General features: G+C 38.5%; 1 protein-coding gene across 1 annotated transcript in view; it reads left to right on the top strand.

The window, feature by feature from the left end:
* The first annotated feature begins 481 nt into the window (after positions 1-481).
* Positions 482-19,786, top strand: part of LOC127881067 (gelsolin-like protein 2) — a 28,691-nt gene continuing 9,386 nt past the window's right edge. Inside the window, exons 1-11 of the mRNA XM_052428685.1 lie at positions 482-603; positions 3,423-3,437; positions 4,816-4,896; positions 8,433-8,506; positions 9,042-9,116; positions 10,274-10,345; positions 12,030-12,157; positions 12,638-12,746; positions 17,456-17,566; positions 18,722-18,808; positions 19,152-19,234. Of these exons, the coding sequence (XP_052284645.1) occupies positions 3,431-3,437; positions 4,816-4,896; positions 8,433-8,506; positions 9,042-9,116; positions 10,274-10,345; positions 12,030-12,157; positions 12,638-12,746; positions 17,456-17,566; positions 18,722-18,808; positions 19,152-19,234 (827 nt within the window). The 5' untranslated portion in view covers positions 482-603; positions 3,423-3,430. The remainder of the gene's footprint in view (positions 604-3,422; positions 3,438-4,815; positions 4,897-8,432; positions 8,507-9,041; positions 9,117-10,273; positions 10,346-12,029; positions 12,158-12,637; positions 12,747-17,455; positions 17,567-18,721; positions 18,809-19,151; positions 19,235-19,786) is intronic.

The raw sequence follows: 19,786 nt of genomic DNA, 5'->3' as shown, positions 1-19,786 counted from the left end.
CCACAGGCGAAGATGAGATGAATGGGAAATGTGCCTAGTATTTTAGAGCCATACTATTCCATGTGCAGTAAATCGACGAGCAACTTTAACCCTCGCAGCGTTATTGCTGTTTCACGGCAATAAATACGCCAAGAGACGCACGTGCAGTTACATAATGTAGCTCTATCAATGACACAACAAGTACAATTTATTTAAAAATACACACATAATGAACCATCAGCTAATGCGAACTTGCCAACTCAAAATTGCCAATCAAAATATAAATACATGTAGACGGTTTTATGTAATAAATTGTGTTCAGTAAAACCATGCCTCCGTAATTTCCATTTCCGACTACAAGAACGGTCAGGGAGATTACTCGAATATGACTATAATGGCACACCCGATGAAGTTGCCTCCCCTACCATTTATCCCGTTTCGCATGCTCCAAGTATTCCTCATTCTGCAAAGAATCAGGTGAACACAAAGTGCATTGATACGATTGGACGCAGATATACCTGACCCCGAGGTCACGTGCCTTACAAGGATATCCGGAAGTAGCGTCAGACGCATCAGTGTCAATCGGAGTGGACGTCGAACATCTTCATCCTGCCCGCCGAGAATGTAAGTAGCATAGTTCTTGTCTGTTTTGTCATTTATTAGACGCAAATGTGTGTTATTAAGATGCTTTTTCGCAGATAGATCATTTAATATGTTAAGACCGCTGTTTCTACCGGTGTACCGACTGGCTGTTGCAACACCATGGGAATAATGTCTGTTCCAGTTAAATGTATAAGTGTTTGTTTTTCCATAAATATATATTATACTTGTGCTGTGCTATGTAATAATACGTTGTTCTACATCGACCTGTGTAGTACAAGGCTGCAAATAAAAAAACATATGAGTCGCGTTCTGAGAAAACTGGGCATAATGCATGTGCGTAAAGTGTCGTACTTTCCGATTTTATGGTAATTTAAGTTTCAAGGAAGCCCCTTACCGAATATCAAGTTTAGGTGGAAGGTGGACTGCACAGGCTAATATAGGTTGACACTTTACGCACATGCATTAAGCCCAGTTTTCTCAGAACAGGGCTCATATCGTTTAACCATTTAAACATGCACCGCACACGTTACGTAACGCTGAAAATATTTTGAATGTACTTGATGGTTTGGGTGAAGTCTTTTATTTGATATAAGGTATTTTACAGCAAAGGTAATTGCAACATATTTATGTTCATATTGGCTTGCGTCTATAATGCAAATTTATTTTAGTCTAAATCACGGACTCTAGATACGATCAATATGCGCTCCGTGTCTAAATCTATGTTTATGTAACACAGACGTATCCTTTGTGATAACAGTGAATACTATTCCGTTATTTTCAAATCATCACATAGTATACACAAATTACGGTGAAATCTGATTCCAATAGTTTGTGATTCCTTTACATAAGTTTCAACTGCTAAAAAACTTTATAATATAGATGTATGTTTCATTTTCATAACATGATCACATTATTTGGGAAAAGTATACTATGAATAAATCCCTTAACATGAAACCAAATTCGCTGAAAATAGTATTGTTATATAAAATGGCCGTTTTGCTTATACGTGTTACCTTCAAAAAGCTCCGCAATACAAGCCAGACGAGCAACTGTTGACTGTTAACGTCTGCTCTTGTTTGAAGTGTAAACGTATGTGCACCTCAATGCGTTCGCTATTACTTCCGTACACTCGTTTCCATGGTAAATATCTGTTTTTATGACTTTTATCACTTTTACAGCCTGGGGATTTGGGTCGAAAAAAGCAATATGATTCCGCAAAAGAACTCGTGTTATTGTTCTGGGGGTTTGATCAGTTATCGTACATATAAAATCTGACACGACTTGCCATTTCATGCCATATTTAATAACACGAGTTCGAGAATTGTGTAAATAAGCGAGCCTATGGCTAGCCTACTAACACATTTTCCTGGAAGTGATATTTATGATATTATGATATTTGTGAGGAAACAGTAATGCTGATGATTTACCATGCTCTACAATATCAATTATATACATCTTTTGACGAATTAAAAACCTAAAAACTATAAAGCGTTGCAACGCGAAACGATTGAATAATTTGGAGAGTTCTGTTGTTGTCGTTATATTGTGTGATACTACGAGGATTGCTTATATAAAGTATAAAATACATCATTTAATGTATGAGCACTGATGGCCGAGTGGTCTAAGTGGTAGACTTTTACTCCAGGGTTCAGTGGTTCGAGCCCAGTTGAGTATTACTTTTTTTCTTTCTTTAATTTTATTCTTGTTTTTTTTTCTGGAGCTTTTAAGATCCAATGTTTACATTTATCAATATAAAGCATCAAATGACAAACTTCAATACATGCCAAAATCTGTTAAAATGTCCCTTTAATAAATCATAGGATGAAAAGCATCTTACAAGTTATTAATTAGGCATTAAGTAAATGTGATATTCTGGTTTGTATGGATATGTGTATTTTGTAAACGTAAAGAAACATCCCATTTAGTTCCAGCGTATTGGTACCTAGCTCTGTTTATGCCGATCTTTGATCTTTGCTTTCCTACTAAACAACATTTGCTGTAGTAATTAAAATAACCCACAGGGAAATATGTACTTGTATCCCCGTGTAATCGACGTTCCGGTACAGCTTTCCTCCAAAAATTGATCCATGGGGTTAATGTTTGGAAGAAACCTCTCAATCGCCTGCTTTCTTCAAAGATAGTGTTACTCACCGTAGAAAACTGCGTATATGAGCAATATGTTCAGTAGCGCCGTCTGGTTCAAGGTGAACCGCATGACTCATGTCTACAAGATCGTTCCCAGTTTTTCATTTGGCAAATTACCCCTGATGTTACATATTTTGGCAAATCATGAACACGTTGGTCTGTGCAGAATTACCCCTGATGTTACATATTTTGTTAAAAATGTTCTTTATTACGGCTCGTGTACATGTGATTATGAGTTTTGCTTACATTCAAGCAATACATTCGTTGCCTTTGTCAGTGCAGAGCATACCCGTCTTAACAACATTCGGTTGCATTATTTTTATTGTGTTTCATTGTCACGACTTCGTTTGTAAACAAACAACAATTATACGTATCATAAGCACTTTTTGTTGTTTGTTGTTGTTGTTGTTGTTGTTTTTATCATAATTCAAAAGCATTTTAAACCTTTTCTGCAATGTACCGGTTAAAATCGGGTTTCGACATCTCGACGTCGAATATAACATGCCAAGAGAAAAACAAATGCAGATCAGCGGCTCTACGCAGGTTTAGATCCATTTATATAATCTTAATACCGTTGTGTGTTTTTTGTGTTTTTTTTTATCTAAGTATAAAGATTTAACGGACACATTCTTTATTTCCGTTGAAGTGAACTAATATGAACTTAGTATACGTATAGTGTTGTTGTCTCATTTCAGCTGCCAACATGCCAGGTACGTTACGAGCCATGCCAGCGTTCTTATTAACACAGGCAGTACCCATTAATGATTTGTTTTACCAAGTACACTAATATTAGTGTTTCGCAATATGCACATGATGGTACTTATACGAAGGCTAACGTGTGTCTTTTATCCACACTAATTGATTTGGCTGATCAGTAATTAATGAAATAGTCTTGTTCAGGTATATTTTTATATAGCACCAATTGCGACATATTACTGTTGTTATGTTATTACGCTTTAACTATAATACCTTTATGCCACAGACTTTAAAAGCTATTCAAATTAAATTGAATCGTGCTTCCTTCTGTCCATTAAAAGTCAAGTCACGGTTTAGTTTTTAACATTTTAATACCTCACATAAAGCTGGGTTCCCACTGCCGATCAGATCAACTCGATCAAGCCCGACCAAGCGGTCGGGTACTGGTCTGGTTCGGTCGGCATTAGTGGTCGGGGCGGTCGGGTTGGTCGGCATTGGTCGGTCTTCCTACCCGATATTTTTTGACAAGTCAAAAATATCGAGTAGCGGTCGAGTAGGAAATGGATCGAGAAGCGCTCGGGAAGTGGTCGTGTATTAGTCGAGTAGAAGATCGAGTTGATCGTGAAGCAATCGTGTGTCGATCGGATTGACATCTTTTACACGATCTGTACCCGATCCGCTCGACCTCTACCCGAGTTATTGTAGATCGCAACACGATTCACTCGACCTCTATTCGATTTGATGTGCATATTTACTAGAGTGCTACCCGACGGCTACTCGACCGTTCACGATCACTTCCCGATTGCTATTCGACCATACACGAGCTCTGTACCCGATCCGCTCGACCTCTACCCGAGTTATTTTAGATCGCTTTGTACGACTGTAGTACGACCATCACGATCTGGTCGTGTGAAGATCTGGTGGCGATCGAGCTGAGGTCCACTTGGTCGAGCTGAGATCGTAAAGGGCTCGCGTATAGGTCGAGATGATCGAGCGGAAATCGGAAAGATGGTTGAGTGGACGTCGTGAATGAGTCGTGTGGGGGTCGTGTGTTATCGACAAGAGGTCGAGAAAAAGTCGTTTATACCATTTTTAGTCGAGCTTGGTCGGGTTTGGTCGGGAAACTTCGGTGATCGGGATTATCGAGTTGAACGGATCGGCAGTAGGAACCCACCTTAACGCTCACGCAACGAAGGACTGTTTTACATGTTTATGAAGCCTCGTTTTGTGAAAACTGCGCTTAATGTATGTGTTTTAGTGTCTTCCCAGATAAGCCTGTGCGGCCTACACGGGCTTATCTCGGACGACACTACGCACATGCATTAAGTCCCGTTTTCACAAAAAGAGACTCAACATGTATTTGAGTCACACGTCATCTGCTTCTTAATTCAGGCCTGAGGAAAGCAAAACAGTACAACTGGAAGGACTCGAACATGGCGCTGTTCGGCAGCGACCTCGAGCGCCAGGTGAAAAGTGAGTACGTCTTCTTACAAACTATGACCCATGTTGCTGAATTGTGTTATTATAAGTATTCGATAACCTCGGACAATTTCGTAAAGTCTTCGAAATATCCAGACGTCTTGATATTTATCGTAATTCAATTTCTTTACATTTGGCGCAGATGCAACGCAGTGTAACAAAAGCAATATTTCGAGATGAAACAAAAGAATCTAATCGGGTAACATTGCAGTTGATATAGGAAACCAATCAATGTACGGTACAAATGATTTTGCGTTCAATGATGCATATCTGTTTCAGTGGGTTTTCTTCGTTAACGTAATTCTAACATATTTTTGCTAACTTTATTATTTTGATATTGGCAGTAACTACACCGTAGACATCACCTGTGAATGTAAAGGAATATGAACGTGATGGAACCCAGACGGTCAAATTGCCCACACTCATTTTGACGCGGTATTAACCGTGTTGGCTTGAAAGTGGTTTCATGAACTCTTTAAGTGCTGGAAGCGAATTTTGAAGGCTTTTGCAAACAGTTTGGATCCAGATGAGACGCCACAGAACGTGGCGTCTCATCAGGATCCAACATATTTGATATTCTGATAGTATTCTTTGGGAAAAAAAATGGAAGAAAATGCTAATTCTAGAAATTCAGCAAACAACATTTTAGCAGACGACAAATATCCCAGCATGCAAAGCGGTTAATTGACTGGCCGTTTGCATTGGACGATTATTCCTGGTAGTTTGAGTAGCACGTACATGTGATGAGTCCATTAAGTATCGTTTTATGAGACGTAGGTTCGCCGTTGGTTGATTTGTTGCTGGGCTTTCAGGGTCAGATTGGTTTTCGTTTGCTTGATATATTGATACCTTATATCATAACCTCGACTCATTGCGTGTGTGCGGTGGGAGGGGGGGGGGGGGGGGGTAAAGGTAAAAATTACCGTAACTTGAACTATACAACAGTTTCTTTTCAATCACTCAAGGTCGAATATACTTTTGCAGTGCTCCTGCTAGGCCTAAATGGAAGGGCGCCCGACACGTCCTTCCGAAGCCCCGCCCTGCCCTACCGAGGCCGCGCTCTGCCCTTTTAATTCTCCAAAAAAAATATGAGACACATTATAATTCTTAATATCGTATAACATTGATATTTATTTATTACTGATTGTAGACATTTTATTTGCATGGTTTTATAATAATGGGAATAATATACTCTAACAATTATTATAATATAAAATTGAATATCCAACAGGGAGCATTCTGTATAGTAACCGCGCGCTCGAAAGTGCCCTTGTGACAAAATACTGCGCGCTTGAAAGCGCCCTTTTGACAAAAAAGCCCCCATGCCCTTTTCAATCCTAGCTGGAGCACTGTAGATACGGGTGGAGCCCCGTGCTTTTTTATTAGCTCACCTGATTGCTCAGGTGAGCTTTTCTGATCGGTCTTTGTCCGTCGTATGTCCGTCCGTCCGTCCGTAAACATTTGCTCGTAAACACTCTAGAGGCCACATTTCTTGTCCCATCTTCATGAAACTTGGTCAGAAGCTTTGTCCCAATGAAATCTCGGCCGAGTTCGAAACTGGTTGTGCTTGGTCAAAAACTAGGTCACTAGGTCAAAAAAAAAGAAAAACCTTGTAAACACTGTAGAAGTCACATTTCATGCCAATCTTCATGTAACTTTGTCAAAATGTTTGTCTCAATAATATCTTGGTTGAGTTCAAAAGTGGTTCCGATCCGTTGAAAAACATGGCCGCCAGTGGGCGGGGCAGTTTTCTTAATCTGACTATAGAGAAACCTTGTTAACACTCTAGAAGTCACAATATTTGCCCAATCATCATGAAAGTTTGTCAAAACATTGGTTCAATTGATGTGTCGGACGAGTTTGAAAATGGTCGAGATCGGTGAAAAAAACATAGCCGCCAATGGGCGGGGGCATTTTGGCTGTCGAGAAACCTTGTAAACACTCTAGAAATCACAATGTTTGCTCAATCATCATGAAAGTTTGTCAAAACATTGGTTTTATTGATACCTCGGACGAGTTTGAAAATGGTGGGGATCGGTGAAAAAACATGGCCGCCAGTGGGCGGGGCATTTTTCTTTATATGTATATAGTGAAAACATGTGAACACAGTAGAAGTCACATTTTTGGCCCTTTTTTCATGAAAATTGCCCAGAACATTTGTTTCCTTGATACGAGAGTTGAGTTCAAAAATGGTTCCGGTCAGTTGAATAACATGGCTTCTGGGAGGGGGGCAGTTTTCTCATTATGCCCCCCCCCCCTTTCGAAGAGGAGGGGGTATATTGTTTTGCTTATGTCGGTCTGTCCGTCCACCAGATGGTTTCCGGATGATAACTCAAGAGCGCTTATGCCAAGGATCATGAAACTTCATAGGTACATTGATCATGACTCGCAGATGACCCCTATTGATTTTCAGGTCACTAGGTCAAAGGTCAAGGTCACGATGACCCGAAATAGTAAAATGGTTTCCGGATGATAACTCAAGAATGCTTATGCCTAGGATCATGAAACTTCATAGATACATTGATAATGACTCGCAGATGACCCCTATTGATTTTCAGGTCACTAGGTCAAAGGTCAAGGTCACGATGACCCGAAATAGTAAAATGGTTTCCGGATGATAACTCAAGAACGCTTAAGCCTAGGATCATGAAACTTCATGGGTACATTGATCATGACTCGCAGATGACCCCTATTGATTTTCAGGTCACTATGTCAAAGGCCAAGGTCACGGTGACCCGAAATAGTAAAATGGTTTCCAGATAATAACTAAAAAATGCTTATGCCTAGGATCATGAAACTTCATAGGTACATTGATCATGACTCGAAGATAACCCCTATAGATTTTCAGGTCACTAGGTCAAAGGTCAAGGTCACGGTGACCTGAAATAGTAAAATGGTTTCTGGATGATAACTCAAGAACGCTTATGCCTAGGATCATAAAACTTCATAGGTACAATGATCATGACTCGCAGATCACCCCTATTGATTTTCGGGTCACTAGCTCAAAGGTCAAGGTGACGGTGACCTGGTATAGTAAAATGGTTTCTGGATGATAACTCAAGAACGTTTATGCCTAGGTTCATGAAACTTAATAGGTATATTGATCATGACTCGCAGATGACCCCTATTGATTATCAAGTCACAAGGCAAAGGTCAAGGTCACTGTGCCAAAAAACGTATTCACACAATGGCTGTCAAGGTCACGGTGACTCAACTTAGAAAAATGGTTTGCGGATGATAACTCAAGAATGCTTACGCCTAGGATCATGAAACTCCATAGGTACATTGATCATGACTCGCAGATGAAATAATGATGAAACTTGACCAGGATGTTTGTCTGGACAATATCTAGGTTAAGTTTGACATTTGGTAAAGATTGAATGAACCGACTCCTCTCAGGCGAGCGAACTAGGGCCATATTGGCCCTCTTGTTACGCAATCCATATTGAACAAGAAACTGCAGTTGATTTACTTACATTTAACGTCAATTGTAGTATCACGTGCGTATTTTTCTGTCCATCCTGTTTTAGAGGCGGCCGCCCTGGGAGAGCCAGCGTGGAAGAACGCAGGCGTCCAGCCGGGTCTTCAAATCTGGAGGATAGTTGTAAGTACACGTGAGTACACGATCGTGATATATCGTCTATCTCCGGAATGCTCCGTAAGACAGAGGATTTCTTTTATGACAACGTCTGTGCACCCAGAGTGGTGGTTACAGTTGGCGTCATGTATATATTACCGAACGTTTGTTTGCAAAGGTTATTGCTAACATAACGGTTGGAAAGGCTTGATTTAGCCGTTTGAAATAAATTGTATTTGTTCAATGCAATGCTAATAAAAAATAACCATGCATAAGTTTCAAAAAACGTTTTTTTCCATCCGGCCATGAGTTTACAAAGATTAAACATTTGCCTTGTACTTGCCTATGTTTCATCAAAGAGTAGAATTATCTTTATAAGCGGTCCAAACAATGGGCACCGAACATGTCTATACTCGAAGATATGTTTTATGAATGAGTTCTGAATAGGCACAACGACAATTTTAACGTAGTATTAAAATGATAATAATTTTCTGACTTAAATGAAATCCATTTGTAATACATGTCGTTCAGCTCTGATGTAGAAGTCTTGTATTTTGTTTAGAAATTCATCGTGACAGAATGGCCTAAGGAGGATTACGGCAAGTTCTACAACGGCGACTCCTACATCATCCTGAACGTAAGTGGTTCACGTGATAACGTAACCTATTACAATCGTCAACGTGGGTGGTTTTCGTGATAACGTCACCTATTGTTATTGTCAACGTAAGTGGTTCACGTGATAACGTCACCTATTATGATCCTCAACGTAAGTGGTTCACTTGATTACGTCACCTATTATAATCGTCAACGTAAGTGGTTCACGTGATAACGTCACCTATCATAATCCTTAACGTAAGTGGTTCACGTGATATCGTAAACTATAACAATCGTCAACGTAAGTGGTTCACGTGATATCGTCAACTATAATATTCGTCAACGTAAGTGGTTCACATGATATCGTCACCTATCATAATCCTTAACGTAAGTAATTCACGTGATAACGTCACCTATTATAATCGTAAACGTGAACGGTTCACGTGATAATGTTATCTATTATATACCTCAATCAGTGATTCTCGTGATAACGTTACCTATTACAATCGTCAATGTAAGTAGCTCACATGATAACGTCACCTATCATTATCCTTAACTTCAGTTGTTCACGTGACAACGTCACATGACGGTTTCATTAAATGATGTTCCTGTGATATTTTCTTGACATCCCGACAGTGAGGTTATACATTAACAATGCTGATAGTACAGAGAAGATATTGCTAATTATGTAAATGAGCCAAGCTGTGCAAAGGCGGGGCTTATTGCACGAGCGTAAATTGTTGTCACGGAGAAGGTTGCCGGGATCGTGGTGGATATGGTGTCCGCCCAGCGACCGGGAGGTCATGGGTTCGATCCTAACTTTGGGAGCGTTCTTTAGATTTCCCTAAGCCACCAAGTACCTGTTCTGGTACCAGGAAACGGACTCGAGAGAGTTTAAAGAAGCCTTCGGCTTTGAATGCAATCGAGCTCAGCTAAATAGATTTATACAAATCTGGAACTCTTAATGTACATGCATTCAGCCCCGTTATATCAAAGCGAGGCTCAACTGTGATCCGATTTCGTAGGTGTGACATTACGCTCAGCAACTTGTTATATACATACCTTATTATATCGACTTGTCAAAATCATCGTGACTTTAATGAGTGAGATTATTAAGGCCATGTGCCTTTATTTTTTAGGACAAATACCTCATCACACAAAACATGAGCGCCATAGGTAGTGAATTTTTTTTTATTTCAGACGTACACCGAGGGTGGCTCAGCAGACCTGAAGTACGACGTTCATTTTTGGATCGGCAGCGAGAGCTCCCAGGTAGGTGCAGCTATATAGACCGCAACCAACGATAGCTTGAGGGTTTGATTGTTGTTGTTTTTTCATTGGAAAAGGTGGGAACAAATAATAGCTAACAGTGTTAGTTACAGTGGAAACATATTACCGAATGATAATGTGCGTTTAGGTCACGATGGGCTATCGTCGCAATCAACAAAGGCTAACAACAGCTTCTGTGCAAGTTACGGCGAGAAAAACACTTTAAGTTAATTGAGCTCGATTGGTCATTGTCGGTTCAAGTACTACTGAAAAGCACCCAGTGTACTCATAAGTATACTACAAAGAACCCGGGATACGGGAAATATACCAAAAAGTATCTTGAAGTATGGCCGAGTGCCTTTTAGCGTATTTTCCGTACCATGGGTATATTGTAGTATACTTAAGAGTACCGGGGGTACTTGAGCCGACAACAATTGAGTGCAATTTGCGTCTAATTGAAAAGCCGCTACATGTAAATTAATACAGATTGCTGCCCTATTTTGCGATACAATTTTAGAGCATTGATTTTTGTATCTGCATTTGTAATTCATTCTTAAGATCTTTTATAAAAGTCATCATGACATGTATATCTGCAATTTTTGTCAAAAAGGTATGTACATTTTCATAGGTACGATATCAAACATATAATTTCTTCATAGATCTAGTCTTATTTGTTCTTGTTTCTAAATTGTTTTACTAGTAACGAACATGTTTATCGGGGTGTTATAAATTGTTTAGCTGTAGAGGTCTCATCATATGAGCTTTTTCTTGAATGTGCGGAATGCTTATGGATTATCCAGTTAATTCCGCATAAAGTCAAGCCATTTCATGCTGCTACATAAAAAAGATCTACAAGAATCTTATTGTTCATTCGCCACGTAAGAAAGCAAGTAGCTGCGAGATAAAACAGATGGTAATTTAATCAACATGGGCAGTGTGTATGTGCGATGGAGATACACACTTTTTTATTAATAATTATATATCGTATGTGTTATGGTTCAAACTGTTTAGTGTTTTTATCAAGATTGCAGCTCTATACTTAATTCTCGTTAAAACAAGTTTCTTTTATACCTTCTCCATCACTCTAACTGTGCAACCATGTATTGGATCGGAACATTTAGTCGTTATTTATCCAAACATATAGATGCATCAAATAAACATTGCAACAGCTGCGGACTGTAAGACCAGATGCTGCGCCCTTTAATTTATAAGTGCACATTTTATGAACTAATTGCATTAATTATTTTGAACGAATGCCCCAAAATATATTTCACAAACCTAAAGTTATTTGAATAAATATGTACATAGGAGTTGTTACTTCTAAATTGCTCGTTCATATCAGATATGCATGATTCATTTGGCGTATTAACTGTGTATTCCATATTACGTCTGTTAAATCATTTACTGTGTTTCCATATTAATAAAATGAAAACGTGGTAAATCATAGGTACGATAGCGAACCAATCCTAGGTTGTTTTTTTTCTTAAACCTTACTTCTTTATTATTCGTAAAATGCATTAGAAATAACGATTATAAAAACCCTTAAACATGTAGACACCTCAGCTCGTATTTTTATAAATACGACGGTGTTACTCATATTACTATCCAACTTTTACAAAAAAGACTGAACTCTAAGACGAGTCTCCGTGCTGTATGGTTATGGTTGCTCTGGTCTCACGTGTTTAAGGACGAGTACGGCACGGCGGCCTACAAGACGGTGGAGCTAGACACATTTCTGGACGACAAGGCCGTGCAGCATCGCGAGGTTCAGGGGTTCGAGTCCGAGCTCTTCCGAAGCTACTTCAAGGAACTCGTGTGAGTACCACTGGCGGACTTCCGGTAAATTGTAATCGTCTGTTGAAAGTGCTTTGTATTGTTTTATTACTCATATCATATTTATTTGTGATATGAACTTAAACGAAACGGTACGCTATTTATTGAGACTTTTCACAATAATTATGTAGCACGCAAACCTACGAAATTCTGTCTTGTTTAACCCATTTATGCCTAGCGTCTAGAAAAACAGGTTTTGGCAAACAGCGTAGACCTAGATGAGACGCCGCATGATGCGGCGTCTCATCAGGGTCTGCGCTGTTTGCTTGAAGGAATTTCTGTTAGAAATATTCTAAATATAGAAATTAATTTACTAGACATCCCTAATTTTGGCAAATAAATTGATCCAATGTAGAAGGATAGAAGAGTCCACTAGGCATAAATGAGTTAAATCACAAACCTGTTGTTATTTGCTGAGCACCACACCTATAAATACATTGAACATGGATCATCCATATGCAGGACGATGGAGGGTGGCGCGGAGACTGGTTTCCGGCACGTTGAGCCCACCAAGTACAAGACCCGTCTGCTGCAAGTCTTCGGCAAGGGAGCCAACCTGCAGATCAGAGAGGTACACTCGTATAGAGACACAGTCTAGACTGCAATTGACTTTTTCACATGCATTATATGTTGCTAGATTGAAAAAAGGTTATTCAACCTTCAGACCCGACTCCAACACGCATAAACAGACTCGCATTGTCTGTTTAGCTAAACTAAGCACCTTGTCATGGTGAGCTTTTAACATCATCTTTTGTCCGTCGTGCTTCGTCCGTCGTCAACAGTGGGCCCTGGTCGTTGAAAAATATGACCGACAGGGGGCGGGGCAGTATTACTTATATGGCTTTAATAAAATATTGTTTGCATTCTAGAAGTCACATTTATAGTCCAATCTTAATGAAACTTGGTCAAAACATTTGATCTTATGATAGTTTTGCTGAGTTCGAAAATGGTTCCGGTCCGTTGAAAAACATGGCCGCCAGGGGCGGGGCATTTGTCCTTATGTGGCATTTGTAAAATCTTTTTAACACTCCAGGAGTCACATTTGTTGTCCAATCTTAATGTAACTTGGTTAGAACCTTTGCTCTAATGATATCTCGGCCCAGTTTTAAACTGGTTTCGACAGTTGTTTTGAAAACATTAATTTGCTAATTTCTTGCAAAAATAATATGTTTATGCTACAGTTTGTTTGTGGATTTAAATTACAAAATAGTTTAACTGTTGTTTTGATAGCATAATTTTGCAAATTTCTTCTTAACTTCTATATTTGCACATTTGTGCACATATATTTAAGTTTGATATAGATCGAGTTTCAGATGTTTGGTACCTTAAAAAAATCAATGGTGAATTTCTAGTTTGTCCATATTTATGAGTCAGCTCGGTTAGAATTTTTAAAATAAATATCTCAAACGAGTTGAAAACAAAAAATGTGCCTAGACATTTAATATCTATGTTTCATAAAGTACTTTCAGTATTTTCAACTTCGCTTTCTTAGAATAGTCTTGTTCATTCGGGTTTCAGGTCAGCGCCTCTGGGCCGATTGTCTTCTTTTTAATGCCCCCCTTCGAAGAAGAGGGGGTATATTGTTTTGCACATGTCGGTCCGTCGGTCCGTCCGTCCGTCGGTCGGTCCGTCCACCACATGGTTTCCTGATGATAACTCAAGAATGCTTAAGCCTAGGATCATGAAACTCCATAGGTACATTGATTATGACTGGCGGATTTGTTTCAATCTCAGCTGAGTTCAAAAGTGGGCCCTGGTCGTTGAAAAATATGACCGACAGGGGGCGGGGCAGTATTACTTATATGGCTTTAATAAAATATTGTTTGCATTCTAGAAGTCACATTTATAGTCCAATCTTAATGAAACTTGGTCAAAACATTTGATCTTATGATAGTTTTGCTGAGTTCGAAAATGGTTCCGGTCCGTTGAAAAACATGGCCGCCAGGGGCGGGGCATTTGTCCTTATGTGGCATTTGTAAAATCTTTTTAACACTCCAGGAGTCACATTTGTTGTCCAATCTTAATGTAACTTGGTTACTAAACCTTTGCTCTAATGATATCTCGGCCCAGTTTTAAACTGGTTTCGACAGTTGTTTTGAAAACATTAATTTGCTAATTTCTTGCAAAAATAATATGTGTATGCTACAGTTTGTTTGTGGATTTAAATTACAAAATAGTTTAACTGTTGTTTTGATAGCATAATTTTGCAAATTTCTTCTTAACTTCTATATTTGCACATTTGTGCACATATATTTAAGTTTGATATAGATCGAGTTTCAGATGTTTGGTACCTTAAAAAAATCAATGGTGAATTTCTAGTTTGTCCAATATTTATGAGTCAGCTCGGTTAGAATTTTTAAAATAAATATCTCAAACGAGTTGAAAACAAAAAATGTGCCTAGACATTTAATATCTATGTTTCATAAAGTACTTTCAGTATTTTCAACTTCGCTTTCTTAGAATAGTCTTGTTCATTCGGGTTTCAGGTCAGCGCCTCTGGGCCGATTGTCTTCTTTTTAATGCCCCCCTTCGAAGAAGAGGGGGTATATTGTTTTGCACATGTCGGTCCGTCGGTCCGTCCGTCCGTCGGTCGGTCCGTCCACCACATGGTTTCCTGATGATAACTCAAGAATGCTTAAGCCTAGGATCATGAAACTCCATAGGTACATTGATTATGACTGGCGGATTTGTTTCAATCTCAGCTGAGTTCAAAAGTGGGCCCTGGTCGTTGAAAAATATGACCGACAGGGGGCGGGGCAGTATTACTTATATGGCTTTAATAAAATATTGTTTGCATTCTAGAAGTCACATTTATAGTCCAATCTTAATGAAACTTGGTCAAAACATTTGATCTTATGATAGTTTTGCTGAGTTCGAAAATGGTTCCGGTCCGTTGAAAAACATGGCCGCCAGGGGCGGGGCATTTGTCCTTATGTGGCATTTGTAAAATCTTTTTAACACTCCAGGAGTCACATTTGTTGTCCAATCTTAATGTAACTTGGTTAGAACCTTTGCTCTAATGATATCTCGGCCCAGTTTTAAACTGGTTTCGACAGTTGTTTTGAAAACATTAATTTGCTAATTTCTTGCAAAAATAATATGTTTATGCTACAGTTTGTTTGTGGATTTAAATTACAAAATAGTTTAACTGTTGTTTTGATAGCATAATTTTGCAAATTTCTTCTTAACTTCTATATTTGCACATTTGTGCACATATATTTAAGTTTGATATAGATCGAGTTTCAGATGTTTGGTACCTTAAAAAAATCAATGGTGAATTTCTAGTTTGTCCAATATTTATGAGTCAGCTCGGTTAGAATTTTTAAAATAAATATCTCAAACGAGTTGAAAACAAAAAATGTGCCTAGACATTAAATATCTATGTTTCATAAAGTACTTTCAGTATTTTCAACTTCGCTTTCTTAGAATAGTCTTGTTCATTCGGGTTTCAGGTCAGCGCCTCTGGGCCGATTGTCTTCTTTTTAATGCCCCCCTTCGAAGAAGAGGGGGTATATTGTTTTGCACATGTCGGTCCGTCGGTCCGTCCGTCCGTCGGTCGGTCCGTCCACCACATGGTTTCCTGATGATAACTCAAGAATGCTTAAGCCTAGGATCATGAAACTCCATAGGTACATTGATTATGACTGGCGGATGACCCCTATTGATTTTCAGGTCACTAGGTCAAATGTCAAGGTCACAGTGACTTGAACTTGTAAAATGGTTTCCGGATGATAACTCAAGAATGCTTATGCCTAGGATCATGAAACTTCAAAGGTACATTGACCATGACTGGTAGATGACCCCTGTAGATTTTCAGGTCACTAGGTCAAAGGTCAAGGTCACAGTTACTAAAAACAGTAAAATGATTTCCGGATGATAACTTGAGAATGCTTACGCCTAGGATCATGAAACTTCATGTGTACATTGATCATGACTGGTAGATGACCCCTATTGATTTTCAGGTCACTAGGTCAAACGTCAAGGTCATAGTGAATCGAAATTGTAAAATGGTTTCCGGATGATAACTCAGGAATGCTTACGCCTAGGATCATGAAACTTCATATGTACATTGATCATGACAGGTAGATGACGCCTATTGATTTTCAGGTCGCTAGGTCAAAGGTCAAGGTCACAGTGACTCACACAGTAAAATGGTTTCCGGATGATTACTTAAGAATGCTTACGCTTAGGATCATGCAACTTCATAAGTACATTGATCATGACTGGTAGATGACCCCTATTGATTTTCAGGTTACTAGGTCAAAGGTCAAGGTCACAGCGACTCAAAATAGTAAACTGGTTTCCGGATGATAACTCAAGAATGCTTACGCCTAGGATAATGAAACTTCATAGGTACATTGATCATGACTGGCAGATGACCTCTATTGATTTTCAGGTCACTATGTCAAAGGTCAAGGTAAAAGCGACTCGAAACAGTAAAATGGTTTCTGGATGATAACTCAAGAATGCTTGCGCCTAGGATCATGAAACTACGTAGGTACATTCATCATGACATAACTCAAAAATGCTTGCGCCTAGGATCATGAAACTTCATAGGTACATTGATCATGACTGGCAGATGACCCCTATTGATTTTCAGGTCACTAGGTCAAAGGTCAAGGTCACAGTGACTCGAAATAGTAAAATAGTTTCAGGATGATAACTCAAGAAATTTCATGCCTAGGATCATGAAACTTCATAGGTACATTGATCATGATTGGCAGATGAACCCTATTAATTTTCAGGTCACTAGGTCAAAGGTCAAGGTCACAGTGATTCAAAACATTTAAATGGTTTCCTGATGATAACTCCAGAATAATTAGGCCTAGGATCATGAAACTTCATAGGTACATTGGTCATGACTGGCAGACGACCCCTATTGATTTTCAGGTCACTAGGTTAAGGTCACAGTGACAAAAAACGTATTCACACAATTGCTGCCACTTCAACGGACAGCCAATGTGGGGGGATGCATGTTTCTATAGATTTCCAATAGGTTGATAATGTTTGATTAAGCATCTTTTTTCTTATCATTTTAAAGTGTTCGTCTGCAGCCTAAAAAAGGCTGACGCAGAGGAAAGGCAATGCTTTAAACCTACGAACATGATATTTGGACAAATAAATGTATTGAAATAAATACTGTATAAAGTAAGGTAGCTTCAATCAAAATTTAAAATACTTCCACCTAAAGAGAAACACGCCATTGTGTCGCTCATTCTATAATGCCATTCATTTACATAAATGGCCTGACTTATGACGTCACTAATCCGCTTACGCCAGGTGCCTCTGAACAAGAAGAGCCTGAACTCCGATGACGTGTTTATTTTGGACGCCGGACTCACTGTCTATCAGTTCAACGGAAACCACGCCAGCCCATTCGAGAAGGCCAGGGTAAGGTCATTTGGTCAGGATGCCTATTGATTTGTCAAGTGTAATATATAAACTGTATGTATTAAGTTTGAACAATATGTATTTTGTGTATGTGTCTATCATCGTGATTTGCTTTTTTGTTTTTAGTTACATGTAATCATAAAATAGTTCTATTTTATGGACGAACTTGGAAATAAATGTTTCTATAAAGCAACTTTTTCCTCTATTATATTTCTTTGCAACAAGTTATATTCTTTAATATTCTCTTCGCTTTGTGTTTCTAGACAAACACATTGTCTACTGTGTGTTGCTAAATAACAATATTTTCTACTACGTGTTGCATATTACATACTAAGTGGTGCTTTGCATATTTACTTTCTACTGTTTAATGCCATACAATCATAATAATTTCTCGGCCTGGCTTGATGTAATATTCCCGGTATGTATCTTTAAAGTGTAGGTTGTATCGTTACGTCAACTGTATGTTACCATAACATGATATCCTCTTTTAAATGTAGATGTAAAATGTATACCGGTTGTTGTCTCTTTTGCAATGTTTATTGTTTGTTTTGTGTTGGAGGTCAATATTAGTATAGTATGTAAATTGTTTGGCATATGATGCATTTTCTTTTGTTAATTCTGTTATTGTTAATCTCTTTTGTTGTAAGTAACTTTGTTTTCTACCCCTTGTGTAGTTTTGCGTGGGAATCGATTGGATAGGCATCAATATTACCTTCTGTATGTTTTTAATCATATTCTCTTTTTCATATTGCTAGCCAATCTTATCTTCATTATTGCAAGAAATCAAAGTGTCTTCTTCCTGTTGCTATGTGACCATATTCTTGTTTGTGTGTTAGTAGACACCTTCATTCTTCTCTGTGTGTGGCTAGGCGACAATATTATTTATATGTTTCGCGTTTCAACCATTTCATCAAATGTTTGTTGCTTGGCGACCATATACTTACTGTATGCTACTATGCTACCATATTTTGTAATTCGTGTTGTTAAACGACCATATTGTCACAAATTGTTTGCTTAGCAACAATTTTGTGCTATGTGATCATATATTCAACTTTGTGTTGCTCAGCAACCATATACTCTGCGGGGTGTAGCAATATAACCATATCGTCTTCTCTGTGTTGTTTGGCGACCATGGTCTCTTCTATGTTTTGCTAGGCGATGGAGTTCCTGCAAAATATCGAGGGAGAGCGTGCCGGAAAAGCCAAGGGCGTGACGGTGGATGAACACAGCATTAGCGAGGCCGTAAGTAGATCTGACGCAGGTTTATACGTATGTTTGATATGAAATTCTTTAGTGTTTAAATTGGAATTTATTAAAGCATTTTGTTACCTCAATGGGATGCATTCTTTTTATGTGTGAAGGCTATGCAGATACATTTATTTGCACATAAGAGCGTATCTTAATACAAATGTATTTGCATTTACCTCTTTGACATTTAATAATAGTGTTGTCACTAGGAGTACAATATTTTGTTGTGTTATCTTAAAATTATAATTGTCAAAGATGATTTCGGGTTTTATTGTATACTGTACAGTTGCAGATTAAGGTAGCATTTGACCCTGCTCATCGGCGTTCTCTGTTCCAGCACGAGTTTTATAGCTACCTCCAAGAGGACGCAGACGACGACGGTGATGACACTGATTTTGGCGGACAGAAGAAGCTTTTCCGGTATGGATATAACGCATGAATTAATACAGTTCTCCATCAGATACCTTTAGTTGTTTGATATATAATAAGAACATCAACGACCGCTTCGTGAAACTTGTTAAACATAGAGACTACGGAATTTCACTGTCGGACGGACGGTATTTAATAATAGCATTTTTAATGACAGCAGAAATAGGTAGCTGCAAACTCAACACCAGACCAAATTACTAAGGTAATTCTCCATCGCAAACTTCTCCATCTCATGTTTAATAATGGATCAGTGGGAATCGTGGGACCTTACGTTGTTATATATTCCAACCATTTGTAAGAATTAGGACTACATAATGTCAATGTTTTAACAATGTTTTTATGTTGAGTTATATTACTGCATTTAATGTTTCTAATTTCAAAGATCATTTTTCATCTGTTTAATTAACTTTTTAATGACATAAGCGACATTGTTCGTATCTTTTATAATATACAACAACTTACGTATATTTGTTAAGTCAAAGCTTTGTTCAGTTCCATTACTGCATTTAACGTTTCTAATTTTAAAGATCATTCTTCATTTGT

Source organism: Dreissena polymorpha, chromosome 1 (genome assembly GCF_020536995.1).
Source record: "Dreissena polymorpha isolate Duluth1 chromosome 1, UMN_Dpol_1.0, whole genome shotgun sequence".
In the NCBI taxonomy this organism is placed as follows: domain Eukaryota; kingdom Metazoa; phylum Mollusca; class Bivalvia; order Myida; family Dreissenidae; genus Dreissena; species Dreissena polymorpha.
Note: the sequence above shows the minus strand (reverse complement) of the source record. Positions and strands in the feature narration are given on the sequence as shown.